This window comes from Semicossyphus pulcher, unplaced genomic scaffold (assembly GCF_022749685.1).
Source record: "Semicossyphus pulcher isolate SPU_LCO1_2020_fin unplaced genomic scaffold, fSemPul1.0.p SCAF_17, whole genome shotgun sequence".
NCBI classification, from domain to species: domain Eukaryota; kingdom Metazoa; phylum Chordata; class Actinopteri; order Labriformes; family Labridae; genus Semicossyphus; species Semicossyphus pulcher.
In genome coordinates, this window is record NW_027211681.1 from 20,056,723 (window position 1) to 20,076,453 (window position 19,731).

General features: G+C 41.9%; 1 protein-coding gene across 2 annotated transcripts in view; it reads left to right on the plus strand.

The window, feature by feature from the left end:
- Nucleotides 1-17,379, plus strand: part of tmem131l (transmembrane 131 like) — a 32,632-nt gene extending 15,253 nt beyond the window's left edge. Inside the window, exons 7-34 of one of the 2 annotated variants that reach the window (XM_069665264.1) lie at nucleotides 753-857; nucleotides 2,986-3,060; nucleotides 4,391-4,544; nucleotides 5,822-5,880; nucleotides 5,962-6,067; nucleotides 6,179-6,281; nucleotides 6,507-6,651; nucleotides 6,830-7,000; nucleotides 7,094-7,163; nucleotides 7,245-7,368; nucleotides 7,478-7,547; nucleotides 7,643-7,752; nucleotides 7,900-7,969; nucleotides 8,158-8,291; nucleotides 8,860-9,002; nucleotides 9,132-9,318; nucleotides 9,590-9,775; nucleotides 9,924-10,073; nucleotides 10,168-10,720; nucleotides 10,811-10,923; nucleotides 11,131-11,300; nucleotides 11,394-11,603; nucleotides 11,722-11,800; nucleotides 11,996-12,102; nucleotides 12,222-12,354; nucleotides 13,677-13,747; nucleotides 13,872-14,005; nucleotides 16,830-17,379. In XM_069665264.1, coding sequence (XP_069521365.1) covers nucleotides 753-857; nucleotides 2,986-3,060; nucleotides 4,391-4,544; nucleotides 5,822-5,880; nucleotides 5,962-6,067; nucleotides 6,179-6,281; nucleotides 6,507-6,651; nucleotides 6,830-7,000; nucleotides 7,094-7,163; nucleotides 7,245-7,368; nucleotides 7,478-7,547; nucleotides 7,643-7,752; nucleotides 7,900-7,969; nucleotides 8,158-8,291; nucleotides 8,860-9,002; nucleotides 9,132-9,318; nucleotides 9,590-9,775; nucleotides 9,924-10,073; nucleotides 10,168-10,720; nucleotides 10,811-10,923; nucleotides 11,131-11,300; nucleotides 11,394-11,603; nucleotides 11,722-11,800; nucleotides 11,996-12,102; nucleotides 12,222-12,354; nucleotides 13,677-13,747; nucleotides 13,872-14,005; nucleotides 16,830-17,141 — 4,044 coding nt within the window. In that variant the 3' untranslated portion in view covers nucleotides 17,142-17,379. The remainder of the gene's footprint in view (nucleotides 1-752; nucleotides 858-2,985; nucleotides 3,061-4,390; nucleotides 4,545-5,821; nucleotides 5,881-5,961; nucleotides 6,068-6,178; nucleotides 6,282-6,506; nucleotides 6,652-6,829; nucleotides 7,001-7,093; nucleotides 7,164-7,244; nucleotides 7,369-7,477; nucleotides 7,548-7,642; nucleotides 7,753-7,899; nucleotides 7,970-8,157; nucleotides 8,292-8,859; nucleotides 9,003-9,131; nucleotides 9,319-9,589; nucleotides 9,776-9,923; nucleotides 10,074-10,167; nucleotides 10,721-10,810; nucleotides 10,924-11,130; nucleotides 11,301-11,393; nucleotides 11,604-11,721; nucleotides 11,801-11,995; nucleotides 12,103-12,221; nucleotides 12,355-13,676; nucleotides 13,748-13,871; nucleotides 14,006-16,829) is intronic. The other variant, XM_069665265.1, reaches the window with a different exon arrangement.
- The last annotated feature ends 2,352 nt before the right edge of the window (nucleotides 17,380-19,731 follow it).

A 19,731-nucleotide genomic window follows, 5' to 3' on the forward strand; every position in this document is an offset into this window, starting at 1 on the left:
CCTCTTTACAGTTTAACTCAGATTTTCAGGTTGGTAGCTATTTTGTCATAGTCGTGCCTTTTCTAAAATCAGCTTAAGTTTGTAACATGCTTGTTGCACATTCATAAACAACACTTTGCTCAGGGAAAACTGGACCACTGTGACATAATTCTGCTGTTAGTTAACGACACTGGAACCTGAACAAATGTACTCCCAGTACAGTCGAAATGTGTGTTATAGCCGTCTGACCTGCACCACAGAGTTTCTCATATGCAAACAAACGCGCCCAAACATGCAGACGCTGCCTCTGACAGGGCCACTCCCTTTGCAGGCTTCAAAGGCATGAGCATGTTTGTCATTCACTCATTTTTATGTTCCTAATGAGCCAAACAGCAAAACCTTTTGTGAACATATATGTTGATTATTTGTACAGTGTGAGTTATTATCTCTCCTACATTTGGGGATGCCATAAAAACTATGATCTCATTTGTAGCTCACAGTAAGAGCTTAGCACTACGTTGGGACACGTGCAAATGACTGTAAAAAAAGATATGGCAGTTTGAATTAATGTTTAAGCTTCTTCTTTTTAACAGAACACACTTGTTGATTCAGAGCCTTTTCGTCTACCTATTTCGTCACTACCATGTTACTAACTCCTCCAGAAGTTCACTTAAGGTCCACTTAATGATAATGTGTTTACTTTTACACAGCCTGAAATTATATAATTAAAGTAGTGTGAATGTAGTATAATATGAACTGTTCCTTTTTTCCAGGTATTTGGCGTGGGAGTTCACCGGGGTTCATTAAAGTCTGTCCAAAGAAAGGACAGTCTGTTAATATTCCCTCACATCCAGAGCATTAAGCTGACCCAAACTCAGGTATGTAATCAAATGTCTGTGTGTTTTTCTCAGTGAGCAATGCATAATAGTAAGTAACAGCTCATCATTGGAAACAGCTGATTTCCCCTTCCCCGCAAGCCCTGATAAACAGACGGTTGCACACATGCACACAGAGGCCTTGTGATACACACTGACAGGCTCTTTCTGTCGTAAAATAACTGAATGTGTGCGGTCAGCAAGAAGAGTCCAACAAAACAATCTCCTTTTAAACTTGTTTAAAAATGTCAAGGTTGTCATGCAGAGTAAACCCGCAGTATAACCGCCAGCATGCTATTTAAACTTACACACGGCTTTGTACTTTCATTTATCACTATTCATGTTTAAAAGCCGTGCAAAAAAAAAAAAAAAGAATGAGTGCAAGTTTTTAGAAGCAAGCGAAGTCGTCGAAAGTGTGTGAGAAGCTGTTTGAAAGAAGTCCTCGCCTCCACAACAGGAAGTGGGGTGGCAGTTGCAAAATGTCAGTTTGGCCAAGTGCAGAGACACTTGAGCTTCCAGAATCAGGCAGACAGCTGCTGCTTGTGCTGAATGCAGCTTGGCTTTCTCCAAGCAAGGTTCCCATTTGTCATCATATGCTTAAGAAAAACATTTTACACCTTTTTTTGGTCTTCTTTACACCTCTGACCACAGGATATTTAAGCCGACATTTATTTCCACACACATAAGGCCACAAGACTGTTTGTTAGATGTTTTAAAGTTATTATAAATTGAAGTGTGAGATGATGGTTGTGTGGTGTTGTGGGCTCTGAGTCTAAATGTTAGTCGATCAAAATACCCACTCATTCTTTTGGATCACAATCCCAGATCATACTGTGCCCCTATTCAACTTGTAACCTTGTAACATAATTCAGTCTTTTTTTCTTGTTTAAACCAAGCTTAAACCAATCAAGTTTAACAGATATTGTTTAAATCAAATTCCTGCCAACATTATGTCAAGACTGCATATCTTGTTTAACTCTGACGTGTTCAGATACAGAAAATACTCTTAATATGAAGTTTCATCTTGACTTTATTGTCAAGTTTCTCTTAATGTCTTTAGATGTCTTAGACTCTAAATATTTTATTGTAGATCGAGTAGTTTTAAAGAGCAGCTCCAGTCATGTTTTAAGACATATTAAATGCTCTGGTTAAAATAATAAATTGTGTCTGATATGTTTTCTCTGCAAAATACGTTTAATTACCTTGTAAAAATCCTCCCAAGGCATCTCCAATCTGCATAGTCCACGCTCACTATGCAAATTCCCAACCGTTTCTCCTCGCGAAAAAAAGGCAGCCATAAACAAAACACGTCTCTGCCATCGTTTAGTGGCAACTTGTTGAAACTTAGCTAGCTTGAAATTTAGTAGTAGTAGCGTTAACGTTAGAAGTCAGTAGTGATTATGCAAGTTTACCCTGAAGTGGTTGCCATAGGTTACACATAACGTCCCCCCGTCCATGAACAGGATTGGCTCCTTAGATTTGTGACGTCTCAAACCTGCCAATCTGAAAACGTGTTGTTCAGTCTGTCCTTGGTACACTGCAGTTTAAAAGCAGACAGGCCCAGCCATGGAGATGACTGCTGATGTTGTCCCTGATATGTCTGTTAGCACATGAAGAACACCACATGGAGATGTTTACAAGGTTAAACACTGGATTTACACTGGAGGGGGTCTTAAAGAGCTGTATCTGACGGACACTAAATGTTGTTTTAGTTGGTCTTAGATAATCAGCGTTGGAATTAGTGATCACCTGGACAGTAGTTAAACCATATTTAAGGATTGCAGGAGTTTAAAAGCACAGAGTTGTATGTTCACTATTCTGTTTTTGCAGACCTGTGAGTGTAGAAAATAATTATACAGCTCTTTTTAATTTACTCAATTAAAATCGACCAAACCAACCAAAGCTGCTCTGCTGAAGTAGTGAATTTCTACAATGTGTAGTGCACAGCTAGCCCCACTAGAGTTCAGTAAAGTGTGGCTTTGTAGTTGTAGCCATTGATCACTGAAGGCTTTGTATATTAAATAAGAATATGTGCACCCAATACCTTGCCGATTGTTTTATGATTTTAAATGCTTCCATTTAAAATGTTAAACCTTTGATTTAATGGCCTTTCATTCTGTTCCTCCTGCAGGAAGATGCTTCCAACATCACTATACTGGGTCTACTCCTGGAGTGCAGCTTGCCGAAGAACTTGTTTAACAATCAGGTACTTATTACCTTTTACATATTACATTTATTGAAAGATCCCCTCCACACATGTCCTGTAACATCTCAAAATGCTTTCCTTTTACTAATTACGTGCATCTGATATGTTCTTAGTTTCAGAGTTCAGTTATTTGACTTTCTTATTAGATTACATGTACTCCTCCCTCCTCCATAGTCTATGAATAATTGGATCAATTCAATCAGTTTGTGATCAATCATTTTTCCATAGGACATTACTCCCTTGCCGTTTCACATGGAGACAGAAAAGACTATATTACCCAGAAACTCTACAGACTAGTTATTAAATGTAAAGGTTGTTTAGCAGTCAGAGCTTGAGAAGGAAGAGCGTTGAGTATAAACAGACTGAAGTACAAGAATTGCATTTACCTAAGTATTTTAATTTTAATGTTGTATGACCGAACACTGTTTTTAGCTTGATCTACTGAACAGTGAGCTGTGAGTCTTTCTCACGGCTCTTGTCACTCCCACCCCTCTAAGTTTCAGACTAGCTGGCCTTCTGCTCAAACAGACAGTCGGGCTCGTCATCAGAGTGCCTTCTGTTTTCTCCAGAACCCCTGAGGAGTGAGAGATCTCTTGCCAGAATTCTAATTGCTTTCTCAAGAGACTCTATAATTGACCTGTAGCTCCCCGTGCTTATGCAATACACATGATGCAAGAGTCGGCTGCAGACAGCTTAACTATATCGTCATGATAATACAAACTGAAATCATCCTTACCTTCTGTTGCGTGAGTGTCCCAGCTGTGACTTTAGGCTCGTATCCAAGATCAACACCTGCTTCTCGCTTCTTTTTAGAAACTTCATGAACAAAATCGGGGACTGGCCTTTGGTCAGTGTCGATGCCGCTCACACTTAATGAGCCTCACAGGAAGCTAGAAGTAGTCTTGGTTTCAAGGGATTAGGTTTGCTATTGCATCCTTGAGCCCCCGTGGCTCCAGGCCAGGGCATCTGTCGACAGGTCGTCAAGTGCTGATTCACCGACTGAGACCAGCCCTGGTTTATAGGGAGATTTGCACTCCCCTAGTACTGACATGTCAGCTTCTGTACAGTGTTACTCACAGGGAGGGAGGGCACGGTTAGGCCAGCTTCTCTCTCTGTATCCATGCACAGCATGCATGTGTCTGCCACAGCAAAGAAAATAAATAACACTTTTTTAAGTGCTCCTCAATTTGTAAATTTTAAAAAAAAAAATTGTGTTTTAGATTCTGTTCCTGTTTACCAAATGTCTTATCTCTAAAATTACTCCTCATACTTCTCATGCTTCTGCTCCTGTTTGGTGCCTGACTGACGTGCCTTTCCTGTCCCGTCCCAGGGCTCCTGCCTCCAGAGTGAGGAGCGCATCAGCCTGCAGATCAATCTGTCTGCGTTTGGAGACCGGCCGGCTGACCTGGACAAGCTCAAGCCTTACGTCATTGAGCACATTTTGGTGCTGCTGATGGCCCCCGCTGCTGGACCGGCTGCAGTAGGTGGGTTTGTTTGACCTGCCTGATCCAATGTCTGGAGGCAAAGAAGCTGTTGGAATGTGACAGCATTACACAGCATCACTAAAAGAGACCATACAGCCTGTTTTAGATCTGGCCCTGTGGTTGTCTGCTTTCGAAGCACAAGGTCAAACAGTTAAAATAATTTTACATTTTGATGCCAGACAGACTTAAAGGGCCAGTTTGCTGATTTTCAACCTCAGTCCTATCATGTTATTATGGGGAGCTAATGCCATTATGGTAGAAAAAAACTGCAATTTCACTCTGTGCCTTTGGAGGACGCTATCTGCTTCTCCAATGGGCCCTGGAAAACCTCCGCCAGACTATGTAAAACGCGGAGGCCAGGGAGCTTACTAAACTACACTTCCTCAATTTTAGGACGCCCGCCTCTGATGTCATGTCTCGTTCAAATTGTCAGGTTTGAAATGTAGACTGCAGACATGAAGATTTTTTAGATGATCCACCGGTATATTCTCGTTGTATTTCGGATTCTGTACCGCTCTGAGCCATTGCCTGCAGCGAGTGACTGGAAAAAGGTAGTTTTTCAATCCAGCGTCTCTCGCTGGGCCGTTCCTTTCAGAGGGTGGGGCGCAATGCACGCTGGGTGTTGTAGGAATCTAGAATGGGCGAAACCACGAGCTGCTTGTACCACTTTCTCCACAGCTATGGCGCCAATTTCAAATATTATTACTTCTATCGATTACAGAGAACACCAGCTTTGACTGACAGTGGCTTTTCCAGGGGAGCATTGCTCCTTTAATGAGGCTGAAGATGATATGGTGTTAGTAATTATCCTGCTGTCAGTAGATTGAAAAAAAATGAGATACCAATTTTGCTTTGCTCTGCTCGCTTTAAAGAGGAACACAGTGGCTGAAGGCATTGTTACTAATAATGTTTCCAGTAATAGTTTTATCACGGTCACTAAGACTTTCACTTCTGTTGTTAAACCACATCAGCAGACCACAATTTCTGAAAATTGCCCTGATGTTGCAGCTTTTATACATTATTGACCGTTTCTGTCAGCAGCAGACTGTGTTTAATTTTGGCCGTGTGAAAATGGAAGTCATTTTTCATTTTCAATTATTATCATATTATATTTAATGTTCTCTTCATGACATGAAAGCACTGAATGTAAGCCTTTAATAGCAGAAAATGTAGATTTGTACATAGATCAGGTTCACATATAACCGTATAAACCTACCTTAATGCACGGTATATTACACTGTACACTGATTTTATTCATCTGTCCTTTTATTTTACAGGGGAACCAAAAATAGGAGTTTACATGTTAAACTCTGGAGGCAAGAAACTCTACGTAAAGGTGAGTATTTTTTCCTCTGCTGTATTCTTGGTATTGGATGTAGCAGTTTATAGGCTTTGACAATATGATTTATCTCCCCAGGAGATGCAGGTGTTATCAAAAGTGGAGGCCAGCCTGGAATTAAATCAGCTTATCCTGAGACCAGAAGGAAAAAACTTCACTGAAGTGGCAACACTTGCCTGCAGAGGTGAATACTCATTTCACTTTAAATCACCTTCCCCTGGTTTATATTAAAGCATTTCAATTTTAACAAAATGTTTTGAATATTTATTAATCATAGTTTTGTTTCTTATATCAGGTTCTTTGCCAGGCCACGGAAGGAAATGCACAAGTCATATCAGTTTAAAAATACTGGGAAACCAGACGACGTACAACTTCCCTGGACTACATATCACACACAGGTAATGTTGAGACTTTCAAAACCACTAGCATTAAGCTAAGCATAATCATCCCATTTGTTTCAAACAAAGAACACCTCAGTGGTGGTAGTAAAAAAATATGCCTTTCTAAGTGCATTAATTTATTGTCTCAGTTCAGATGAAGTCCATTACTGCAATAAGACTTTAGTGTCGAGGAAGTGTCATTAACATGTGATACTGAAATGTCATGTTGTTCTCGCTCTGCAGACGGACCGAGGGGGATTTGTTCAGCCTGTTCCAGCTGAAACAAAGGGATGCAGACCAGGTGGATCTGTGGCTGACAAACTCCCTTCACCTGCCTCTCACTGTGCTGAATGCCAGCCTATCACAGAAGCTGCAGGGCGTAATGAAGGTAACCACACCTGCCTCGTGTAGTAATATAAAGCAGATACAATCACATGATGATCACACACTTTATCTTAACTCATGCCAAGTGAGTTGTGATAGGGCCAAAGCAAACTTTACTTGTTCTGCTCGTAAGGATCCAAAGTTCAGGAAAGGGTTTGACTCTGCTGCCCCCTGTCTGTCAGGTGATGAACTTCAGTGGCCCACTGACAGTTACCCATGGCTGCTGGCATATCCTCTCCCTCCAGCTGCTCAGCAGGACCCTTCCTGTCAACCAGCTGTCCACCCTGAGTCTGGATACCAGCCTGGGCACGACTCTGCACATTCCCCTTTACTTCCACTCTACTCCTTTCAAGGTAAAACACCAGATCTAGTGGCTGGTTTGTTGTGTGTTATGTTGGAGAGCATTATACCCAAGCAGATGTGGTAATAGTCGATGTGTCCATCAGCAGGGGGAGGTGGTGTTTGAGGCAGAACGTGAATGTGGACGACCTTGCCCGCTCAGATTGTCTGAAACAGGTAGGACATTGCACTTTATAACCACTTAAAAAGATGTTTTAATTGTTTTTTAATCAATATTTTTTTCTTCTGTCTCCTCAGGTCGTTCAGAGTGGCAGCGCTCCCTCCTCCCAGACTTTTTCCTCTCGTCTTGGGCCACAGACAGCAAACTGGCTGCTGAGCTTTGCTCTCGCTGGCAGAGCCACAAAGACAAACTGCCTTGCAGGTCGGACAAACAACACACAGCCTTCTTTAAACGCAAAAATGTTGTCTTCTAATAATATATTCTACACCGTTAAATACATTTTTCATGTAAATCCTTTTTTTCTCCTCAGATGGCCGAGACTTCCTGTAGAGACATCCCTTCCTCTGGACTTTGGTGCTACATCTGTCAATGAGAGCAAGGTAGTCAGGCACTTACAGACTGAACATGAACATAACATTTGTGACATTTTTCTGTATCGCAAAGAAAACATTTTAAAATGTTTTGTTTGTTTCAGGTGAAGACGTTCACACTAAAGAATCCTTCCTCTTCGGTGGTTTCTGTAGAGATTCGATGCCTCTCCTTGTACCCTGCTCCCCTGAAGGCTCTGGACCTTTTAACCAAATGGTAGCCAAGAGTATTTGTTTGATATACCAAGGCAATATTCCACTGCAGTTGTTTTATTGCCTCAGCTTTTTGAAACATTGTACTACAATGCTCCTGCACTTTCCTCTCATTGATCTGTAAAACTTTTCTCTGTGTTTTGATTGGCAGGTTTAATATCAGCCCTGTTTCTGTCAACATCAGCACTACAGAGTTTTCTCTGCTGGCTTCTCCCCCGAAGGTAAAGCTTAAGAAAGTCCTGGGAAATCAAACTCTGGCACTCTTTGATCTTTTAGTATTTACTTATTGCTTTTGGCCCAAAACACCTCGTATTTAATTAAGTTTTTGATTTATTAATCTAGTCTGTTGTGCTTCAGTCTTGCCCACATTGCTTTCCTGTTGGACTTATTTTCCCCTCTTCCCTTGCAGGCGGGGGAGAATGTGGAGGACCTAACGGGAGAGGGAGTCGTGCATCTGCTGCTGCAGCCCTGGGAGGCCAGAGAAGTTGCTGTAGTCTTTACTCCCTCTGAACACAAACCCAGCAGTACCATTCTCATAATCAGGTACTGATTAACATTAGTATGATGAGCTTGCTCATGCCTTATTATGTGTATTATTTTAACTCTGTGAAAAATCTCATATCAGTCAGGCTCTTCAAAAAGGAATATTATGGTATGATAAATATATGTACTGTAAAATCCAGAATATAAGACTGTTTTGGGGGGTATACCAGAGGGAAGAAATGTTTACTGTAGTTATTTATTAATTAAAACATGTATACACGTTTTTTTCAAAACTATTTTAACTTAATTTAATTTTCACATTCAAAAAACACACAAATTACAGCCTACCATCTGTTTTCGCCATGTCGAGTTAGCAATCCTGCTAGCTACCGGTGCTGTAGTGTACCTCAGCCTACGTAATGTTGATTGTTGTGAGGATGGCGGCTGCGCTGGTGATCATGGCGGCGCATGTCCGTGACAACGCTTTAGCTAGATTATAGCACCATCGTCTGGGTAAAATACCGTAACAAAATAACATACCTCTCTCTACATTTTATACTGGTATGTTGAGTGCAATATTACCTCTTAGATACATGATCTATGTTTGCTTTTTTTAACCACACTTTAGGAACAACCTGACGGTGTTCGACATGATGACGGTGCAGGGCCACGGGGCCAAAGAGCTGCTGAGAGTCGGAGGCAAACTGCCCGGCCCAGGAGCCTCTCTGCGCTTCAATGTTCCTCAATCGACTCTAATGGAGTGTCGTGATGGTGAGATTAATATTTAAACTTCATATCACTACATGACTGCTGGGTAATAAAGTTTATTGCGGCATATTTACTGTTAACAGGGAGATAAGGCCACGGAACTAACAAAGTGTTACTGTTTGTCACACGTAGGCCTGCGCACCAACAAGCCGCTTTTCGCCATCACGAAGAGTTTTAAGGTGGAGAATGCAGGAGAGCTTCCTCTGACTGTCATGTCCATGAATATTAATGGGTACAAGTGTCAGGGGTTTGGATTTGAGGTCCTGCAGTGTCGCCCCTTCAGCCTGGACCACAACACCTCCTCTGAGATCACCATCGCGTAAGTTTGCACGGGGTTACAGTGGATTCGTTTTTCCACTGTTGTCTCTTGATATGTGAAAAACGTTGCCATATGACTTCTTCAATGCTGCATATTCCTTAAAGTTAAAATAGACAAGGTTTTTATATGTTGCAATACTCACATCTGTTATTTTCTCCCTTCCTCTTTTATATCTTTGTGCTGATTATACTTTCTCTTCCATTTAGTCTCTTCCCTCTTTTTTGTGCCCATTACTTTGTCTCTCATGGTCTGTACCCGTTTGTGTCTTCAGGTTCACCCCAGACTTCACCTCTTCCTGGGTGATCCGGGACCTCACCCTGGTGACATCACGCGGCACCTCTTTCCCCTTCACCCTGAATGTGACACTGCCGCACCACATGTTGCCTCTCTGCGCTCAGGTGGTGCCTGGTCCCAGCTGGGAGGAAACTTTCTGGGTGGTCACCCTCATCTTCACATGGTCAGTTTATTTAAGCTATTGTTTTAAGAACCCCCTCCCCAAGACATGTAGAATGTAGTTTTATTTCCCAGTGAAGGCATTATTCTCTGATTTATGGGTGTATCAGAGGCATTGTAACACATATCTGTTGTATCTGTGTGTGTTCTAGCTTCTCCCTGTTTGGCGTGTGTTTGATGGCCTTCCATCAGGCCCAGTATATCCTGAATGAGTTCTCCACACCCAGCATCAGGAGCAACCACAACTCTGTCCTGTCCCGAGATAACGGCCCCGTCAATAATATCACACCCAATGGAGTAAAGTACGTTGAGTGTTAATCAGTGACCGTTCACTAGTGTACATTTTCTCTGGTTTTTAAATCCTTTAATTTGTATTTCTGTGTCTTGTTTGTGCAGTAAAACCAAGGGCAGTTGTAAGAGCTATGTGGACACTGGTCACACCTCAGACAAAGGTAAGGGGCGGGGCTCTCCAGCCCTGGCCAACAGCCCCGCCCCGCGTCCTCAGTCCTCAAAGAAAGGCTCATCAATCACCCCTTCCCAATCACAAAAGAAACACAAGGTTTCACTCTATTACACCAAATACAAGCCAAGCTCGTCCACAGCAGCACCCGATGCTGTGATGGTGGATGAAGAGAATGAAGACTTGACATCGGACCCTCCCCTGACCCCTGACTCAGATGTCTGCAACAACAACGAGCCAGCTTTCATCAGCGAGCTGGATAAAAAGATACCTGCAGACTTTAAAGAAGACCCCAACAGCACTGTAGAAGATAGAGTGCCAGCAGCAGTTATGTTTCCCGTGGAAATGCCTGCTGGTTTCCCAGATAACGTCACGATAAGCCCAGGACCCAGACCAGGTCTGTTAGTGTGCAGTCCTGTAGAGAAGAGCTGCACCGAGCACTATGCAGAGAAGATCAGCTCTGAGAAAAGGGACAATACTGATATGGAGGTGAGGAAGGTGTTTAAATTTACATATCATATGTATCAATATCATCTATTGTCTTTAAAACAATCATTATTTCCTGATTTCTCTCTCCAGTTGAGGGAAGATGGCAAAGGGCAGAAAAAGAAAGCACAGAGTGCAGAGACTGGCACCGCACCAGGAAATAATAAGGGAAAGAGGAGTCGCAGGAAGACGGAGAACGTCTCCAGGTAGACCCAACTTTACCTCTATTTTCATCATTAATAAATTAACTCTTATTCAGATATTCAATAGTGAAATATTGTATTATAATTGTCTTGGTTGTGTAACATTCAAAAAGTCAACCAACAGCTACCTTTAAGAAAAACAGACATTGTAGTGGAGCCCAAAACAGTAAGATGATGTGCAATAAGTGTTCTGTCTGATTATTGCCATAGTGCTCCTGAGCACAATGTGGTGGTGATGCCAGAGAGGGAGAAAGAACCTGAATGGAAAACAGGGGACCGTATCATCAATGGAACCCGCAACAGGAACCGCTGCTGCAACGGCTCCAAGTCAGACGCACCAAAGCCTGGACTGACAACGGAAAGCCCCCTCAAACAGAATGGTGAGCACCTTCCTGACCTCTCACAGCCCTCTGCTTCTTATTAACACAACAGCAACGCTTGATTTTAATATCACTGGCCTTGTCGTTGTCCAGCAGGTGTGTGTCCTGCTCGTACTCGACGGAAGTGTGCTACAGAGCGGCGCGGCGGGGGAGTGTGCGAATCGGGCTCGGACTCCGGCAGCTCATCAGGCAGCGTGAGGGCCAGCAGAGGGAGCTGGGGCAGCTGGAGCAGCGCCAGCAGCATGGAGGGAGATAAAGACGCCAGTGCCCGGACACACGCCTGCACTACCTCATCTAGAAAAAGTAAGGAGGACTTGTGCACGACCTTATTAAGGAAAACCAGAGTCTAATACGTGTCAACAATAAAGTGCATAATCACAGAAAAAAGAGTCTAGCTGAAACTGTGTTGTCTTTTTTACAGGGGACTCCATGCAGTACGGCGTCTACCCAGTAGAGCGAGACTGCTACCAGAACATGAACACAAACTATAAGGCTCTCAGGTACTTCAAAAAACACAAATACATTCAACTGGATACAAGAACAGGCTCTGATGATTGTACGAGACTCCACAGAAACTGTTTATCTACTTCACCCCATGTCCAGGCCCCTAAAGAAAATGTTTCCATTATAATTAATGTTTAAATAACTATTCTGTTAACCTTTCCTTCTTTGACCTGTGACCTTTCTCTGTTTAGCATGAACAGCTTGTACCGTAAGGACGTGTGCCAAAGCCCAGATCCCGTAGCGCCCAGCTTTGCCCCGAGTTTTGCTGCTGTTGCTGCAGGAGTGGAGAGAAATACAGGTGAAGACAATCACAGTGACACAAAGTTTTTTCAAAGCCGCACCTGCCTATGTCTTTAACATGCAATGACTTGTGCACCACCTCTGATTTGTAATGAAGAGTTGTTGTGTTTCCTCCAGACCTGACAGGTCAGTATTTGCCTGAAGAGACGTGGTCTGCTCCATCCATCCCGCTCACCAATGAGTTCAGATACAACACCACCGAAGCTTTGCCCTACATACCTCAGCCAGCAACAACAGCGGCGTACAATGGGTAGGTGTCTGACTGCATGTTTGCCAAAACTATATTTCTATATTAACAATGGATCAAATGAGGATCTCTAATGTGAAAATTGGGTAGCAAGCATATGAAGAACGTTTGACATAAAACAATCAGAGAGTGTATATTGGACTTTGTCAAAAACATGACTCTAAATCAATTCTGATGTAGGGTTGTCACAAAACCAGAATTTAAAACTTTGATACGATCCTAGTAAAATAAACAACACTCGATGCCTGTTTCAATACCACAGCAACAATAAAAGAACTCTTAAGTGCAAAAAATCGGGTAATCTACTCTTGTGCACAGTGTGGGTACAGAAAAAGTTACTGAACATATACCAGCTCATTTGACATGCTGTTTACAGTAATGGAAGGCATAATGAGTAGGATCTCCAAAAATAATGTTTATTATTTGATAGTGTTTAGACCCATATTCAGAATCAGAAATACTTTTCTATACTTTCACATTTCTGGTTGTCAGTGATTGTGCAGTGGTGTTCAGCTCACAGCAAACAGTCCGCAGGTCGGTACTTAATGAAAACGTAGAGACCAGGTGACAGCGCTGTCTCTCTGCTCTACTGTGTGCAACAGGAGCCTAACGTAACTTGTTCATCTTTTACAAGACGGCAAAAGGACTTTATAAAACATCAGTATTTTCCGACCTGTGACTGAGAACTGTCTTCAGACACACAGTTGGCGGGAAGAAGCGCGGCTTCAGCTGCGGACAAATATAGTGCTGTACCTTCCTGCTTCCTGTCTTCCTACACCTTCCTGTTGCACGGAGGTGTAGGCGTGTTAGTTTGTGGTTTAGAGCGTAACTGCTGTAAAACAATCTGAAATTCCGTCTTATTTTTCCGTTGTACACAGCTTTGTTTTTGCGGCAGATTTGGGTTGAAAACTGATCGTAGATGTCTTATTGTTTTCAAAGCTCCGATACCTTTCAGTACTACAGAACTTAAAAATAACAGATCATTCTTTTGAAACACGTTGTATCGAATAGTTTTGCACTTGGGAGGAGAGTGAGTCATTTTCTGAAAACTTGAGAAAATGATGTTGCTTCTTTTGTGACAAAATTAACATAAATATTATTTACCATATTTGGTAATCCAACAAATAAAAATGGCTGTGTTGTTGTGCTCAGTGTATGTACTCATCTAAATGCTTACACTGTCCCGGTAACTGATGCAGGTTTACAGTTTGAATAATTACCATCCACTGCTGCAGTAATTTGACTCTGTGTTTCAGCAGGTCAGTGTCGAGTCTTATCTATCCCTGTTGAAACTGTTTCATCAAATGCTTCCTTGTTTCCTTCAGGTTTACCTGGAGTAGTGCCAACAGCCATTGCAACAGTCCCTACACCTACTGTGAGGAAAGGAACTACATAGGTAAAAAGTCATGACTGCTGTATTTTAATTTGATGGGGGGAAAAAGTGTCAAATTAAATCAGTGTTACCAGAACAAGCCTCCACACCAAATCCTGAAGCTTTCTTTGTTCTGATCATCTCGCAGGTAATGGAACATTTCCGAGTGGTTTTCCCAGTCAGGAGGCCCAGAGTGCACACTGCAGCCAGACCAGCTGGAGTGAGGAACAGCCTCAGGAATCGCCCTCAACCTGGGAAACAGCAGCCTGTGTTGGCAGCAAGGTGAATGGGCACACTACTGGTTTACACAGGGCCAGGTGATCTGGCTGCTCATTCAACACTGTCCGGGAGTACATTAGCAGTCCTTCATATTGAAAATTGCCAATTGTTTTTGGTGTATTCAGCCATCAGTCAAAAATGAGGATCTTTTCTTAAGGCTGAAAACAGCAACATTTCGCTTTCCTTGTTTATCTGCTGGTTACAAGCACATGTAACCTTCAAGTACAGTCCGTCCACAAAGTGTTTTTCCTTTTTCACATTAATGGACTTTACTTACATAGCGCTTTTTCAGTCTTGCGACCACTCAAAGTTGCTTTTACACTACATGTCACATTCATCCACACATTCATACACTGATGGCAGAGGCTGCTACTTAAAGTGAAGACTCACATTCACTCACCGGTGGAACTATTTTGGGTTCAGTGTCTTGTCCAAGGACACTTTGACATGTAGACTGAGGGAGCTGGGGATTGAACCACCTACCTTCCGATTGATAGAAATCTTTTAGCTCCAGCATCTCAATCGTGTTAGCGGTGTTTTCTTCTATTTTTGAATAGCATTTGTTCTTAAATACATGAAAAGATTATTTTTGTCAAATATTTGCTGATCAAATTTCTATTGATACATTGACTATTGGCACCCTACTAGAATTAAGTAAAATTACATATCTTAAACATATAAAATCTTAAACATCTTCAAAGCTGTGTGTTTAAGATTCTCGAGTCAGAAAGTCCCTCTTTACATTTGACTAATGTTGCAGAGACTAAGACTGAAACTATGAGTACAAACGTGTTTCATGTGATGCACAGTTGTACTAAAATAGATATACAGGATGTGGTTTAAAAAAAGCTGGTGGTTTAAGCAAAATGATGGTTAAAACACTAAATCTCTAAAAGTAATACTGGGGACAAACACTGTAAAAGATTCAACGGGTAAATGAGGAGGAGTTCCATCCGATGACACAACTGACTGTTGTGATTACACTGTAAGCACATCAGAACTTAAGTTGTATTACAAAAGCTGCAGTAAAGAATCTTGAACTGGGTCAATGATAAAATCAGCTTTCTGCCTGTCCTCATCGCAGATTTTCTTGTTAACCCACGACCTCGCTCGTGTCTGTCAAAGGCTCCCTGAACACCTGCAATGCAAACTTAGCGCAGATTTGCTGTAAAACAGGCTTTTCTGTGTTTGTGTTTCGAACAGCAGTACAAACACAGACACGCAAAGTGTAGTGGAAGTCATCATCTCTTGCACTTTCACCTCTCGATAGTCCCTTATACACAGCCAGTTCAAAGCGGTATCATTACGCCTCTGTTAGGTTTCGTCTTCTATGTAAAACGCACAGAGGCGGAATGGTGGGGCGAAGTCGTTCCGCCTCTGAGCCGGCATCGGAGGTAGTAACAGAGGCGGAACGGCGACTGTGTAAACTGCAGAGCCAACAGGGCGGAACAGCACCGTGTGTGTGTGTTTTAAGCACACGTTGTTTGTTAACACCTCGTGCACGTTTTGTTTCCACATCACCAGAACACAATGTAAAAATGCACACTGGGGCGGCTTCACATCGGTGTGTCTTGCTCCATTGTAAAATGACAAAGGTGACATGACGGCGGAGCTTTGATACAGTGCTGTGGCGGGACAGTAGTGTAAAAAGGGCTCGTGTCTGAGTCTATTAAACCTGAACACTCTTGTTCCTCATTTCTGCTCATTCAGTCTTAATCAAAGTAGATTAATATAAATTCTCTTTTGTTTGCTGCTGCTTTTTGCACAGACATCCACTGCTGCGTGCAGTCGTCTCTTGTTATTCAAATACTCAGACAAACTACTTGCAGGCTGTTATTTTTAGATACTATTGTTACATGTCAGTGTGTTTCATGCACTGAAAGAAGTGACCCAGAAGCTTTAAATGGACTTCAATTTAAGTTAAAAATATTTTGTTAAAATTGCATTTTAAGCTCCAAACTTTTGTAATCCTTCATTGTCCAGGAATTTACTTTCATCATGAGGAAGAAGACATACTTTATGAATCCCTGACAAACAGGCTACACACACAACAGGCCCGAAATACACACATGCAGGACTGTATAGACATGCATTAATGGAGAGATGTCAGAGTGACGGGGTTGCACATAAACATGCGCCCCAAGCAGTTGGAAGATACGGTGCCTTGTTCAAGGACACCTTGTCAGTGCCCAGGAAAGGAGCTGGTACCTCTACAAGCCCCAATTCCACCCTTGGTCCATACCGGGACTTGAACCGGCTACAATCTGGTTCCACAGCCAAGTCTGACTGAACTACCGTCTACAGTCTTTCTTAACAATTTTTCACCAAAAATGAAGGATGCCTGCCAATTTTTTTGTACCCCAAATGTTTTCTTACATGTAGAAATACCAGATAAAGTATGGTGTATAGTGATAAAGTGTTACAGTGTAGACTGTAAGACAGAAGAGATTGGGCATTGGGAGATGTGGTATGTATTAAAGCTGCTTGGCTCCAACTGAACAGGGGACATTACATAATGTTGGTGACCAGTGGTCACTACAACAACAGAAGAGATGATATTTTTCTGAGGATGAGGAGAAAATTGTCCCGCTGTATTTGAGCGATGGAGGGAAAAGGGAGAGACAAAATTAAATGTCTGAGAAAAAGCAGCCAGGTCATCACTGCAGGGAGGAGACAGGAAAGTGGTAGCAGAGCACAGTTGCAGGTAAGATAAGAAAAATACAATGTAAATACAATACTAGGAGTGAACTTCTTTATTCAGCTCTAAGCAGCACACAATCCAGTTATAGTCAAACAGCTCACATCATCTCCCTCTTGTCCTCCACAGCCATACTTCTCGGGGACCCGCAGCCTCTCCCCCATGTCCAGCCTGTTTGGATCAATCTGGACGCCCCAGAGCGAGCCCTACCAGAGCCACCACTTCCAACCCGAGCGATCAGCCCCGATCTCCCCCGTGTCCCCCATCACCCCCCCTCATTCCCCCTTCAGCCGGGAGACAGAGGGGAGGTGCGCTCCAATCCAGTACTCCAACTTCAACCCGTTCGGCCCGCACATGAACCTGGACATATGGAACTCTTCCTCCAACCGCAGCTCCAACTCACAGCTCTCCAACGACTCCGGCTACTGCGGAGACGTTTAAAGTTTAAAAAAAAAAAGGAAAACGGCAGACCTTAACAATAATTGCAAACATATAAAACATTGATATGTAAAAGAAAGGAAATAAAAATGAATGTTCTTTTATCATTAATGGGGGAAATGTGAATATTCCTTTTCTTTTATGTTCCCATTTTCAAATGTTAAATGTTGTGAAAGGTTAAGCATTTGTTGTATATTTTTCTAGATGTTTTGCAGTTTTGATCATAGAAAATAAAAAAAAGGTTTTGTACTTGAAGTAATTCTTTCTTTAATTACATAACATAGTATTTAACTTATATCTACCTTTATCTGTACATCTACCAGTCTTTCTTTTCTTTCTTAGCTACACTGACCATCTCAATGATGATTTATTTTATTGTAATTTATCTGTTTTTTTTCTACAGAACACATTCTTAAAGCTTGAAACACATTGGAACTTTAGACACATTATTGGAACTTTGCTGGCTGAGCTGTTGTTTGAACAAAAACAAAGCAGAGGCTTTGGTCCCAGCTTTAACGTAAACTACATATAATCTTTAAATATGAGTCTGATGGAGCAATTCTCCCCTGGAAAAAGCCACTGTCAGTCACAGCTGGTGTTCTAGGTGCCATAGCTGTGGAGAAAGTTGTACAAACAGCTCATGGTTTTGCCTATTCTACATTCCTACAACGCCCAGCATGCATTGCGCCCCTCCCTCTGAAGTGAAATACTACAATTTCGCTGCAGGCAGTAGCTCAGAGCGGTACAGAATCTGAAATATGATAAGAATATACCGGTGGATTGTCTAAAAAATCTTCGTGTCTGCAGTCTACATTTTAAACCTGATGATTTTGAACAAGACATGACATCGGAGGTGGGCGTCCTAGATTGAGGAAGTGTAGTTTAGTAAACTCCCTGGCCTCCGCCAGATGACGCAGTTTACGTAGTCTAGCGGAGGTTTTCCAGGGCCTATTGGAGAAGCGGATATCGTCCTCCAAAGGCACAGGGCAAAATTGCATTTTTCCTCTGCCGTAATGGCATTAGCTCCCCATAATGGCATGATGGGACTGAGGTTGAAAATCGGCGAACTGGCCCTTTAAACTACTTGTCGACAGAAACAGCTCTGCTTTGTGATTTCACGTGGAATATTTCCAATTCCTTTATCCCTTATCTCCTTTGTTGGTTCTTATTAGGAGCGGTAAGCTCCAAAAAACACTCGATCCCACATTTACATTTGAGTAACAAAACACAGACAACTCCCTGATTCAAACCGGTAATATTCAATAACACGGACTGACTGAGGACAAGCATTTCTTTGTTGCAGCTGCTCACTGAAAACAACTTCCTGTTTTTTGGTTCAGTCTGCGCTCCACTGAACTGATGAAGCAAATAAACCAACAACCTAATTGTTGTTCCGGAGAATGGAGAAGCTCATCTTCTCATCTTTATTTTTAACGGTGTACTTCCTAATGGTTATAAAACACAAATAATGGGGAAATAATTTGCAGAGTGCAGAAGTTATCCAGACGTGAATCATTTACTACATCTCTCTGTCATGCTACGACTGTGCTGAAGACGGACAAGAAATGTCACCTGTAAGACTCATTAAGGTATGTTAACTTATTTACTACTTGATTTTCAGTCCTCTGTCATACTTTACGGAGTGTGCTTTTAATGGCGTATTGAAAAGAATGTAAATGGGAAAATTTAAACAAAAATTTTGCAATTTAATTTAACATTCACAAATCTTTTGTCTGAATAAAGAATTAACAAAGTATAAATATTAAGTTCCAGTAAGAATTAGATAAACAAATAATTGCTTTTTTAATTTGTCAATTTATTTGAATTTATATTATGGTCACAGATCATTTTAATCCTGCCCGGCATGGATTATTTTCTTATAACTCAACAGTATGACCAAACACCTATGCTGCAAAAAATTGTGCCATTATTTTAATTTTCAATCCTGCCCTTCCTCTTCGCTAAACCATTTCAGTGAAATCTCTGGCAGACCTAGAAAGCACTGTTGCACTTTCTAACTCATCCACCTGCCTTTCAGATTGCATACCTGCTTGGTTTTCAAAAGCTGTGTTTCAGACAGTTCAGATATTATAACTTTTGTGAATGGCTCTCTGTCGTCTGGGGTTTTCCCCTCCAATTTCAAACATGCCACGGTTTATCCCCTTTTAAAGAAACCCTCTCTTGATCCCTCTGTAGCTTTTGCCTTTTTGATTAATATTAAAATTAAATTCTCACCTTTCCCTATTCCCGGATTCACTTTTTCTTCCCGGTAACACATTTATTGTTGTTGTTCCTCTCATCCCCTAACCACCTTCAGGGAACGTAACATCCATCTCCAAGCTGCTATTTTTCTCTTAGATTTTAGAAACAATTGTGTCCACTGATCTGATTTCTTTTATGACTGGCAATCGGATCTTTGAAAAATTTAAATCTGCGTTCCCAACACAGCACTGACACAGATCTGGTCTATGCCCAGTTAAAACCTGGCTTCACTGATATTTCTCACATTATGTCCTGAGCAATGTCGGATCCCATCGGCTATAGTCGACGATGATACAGCCTCCGGGGACACCGGTGAACATGTCGGGCGTGT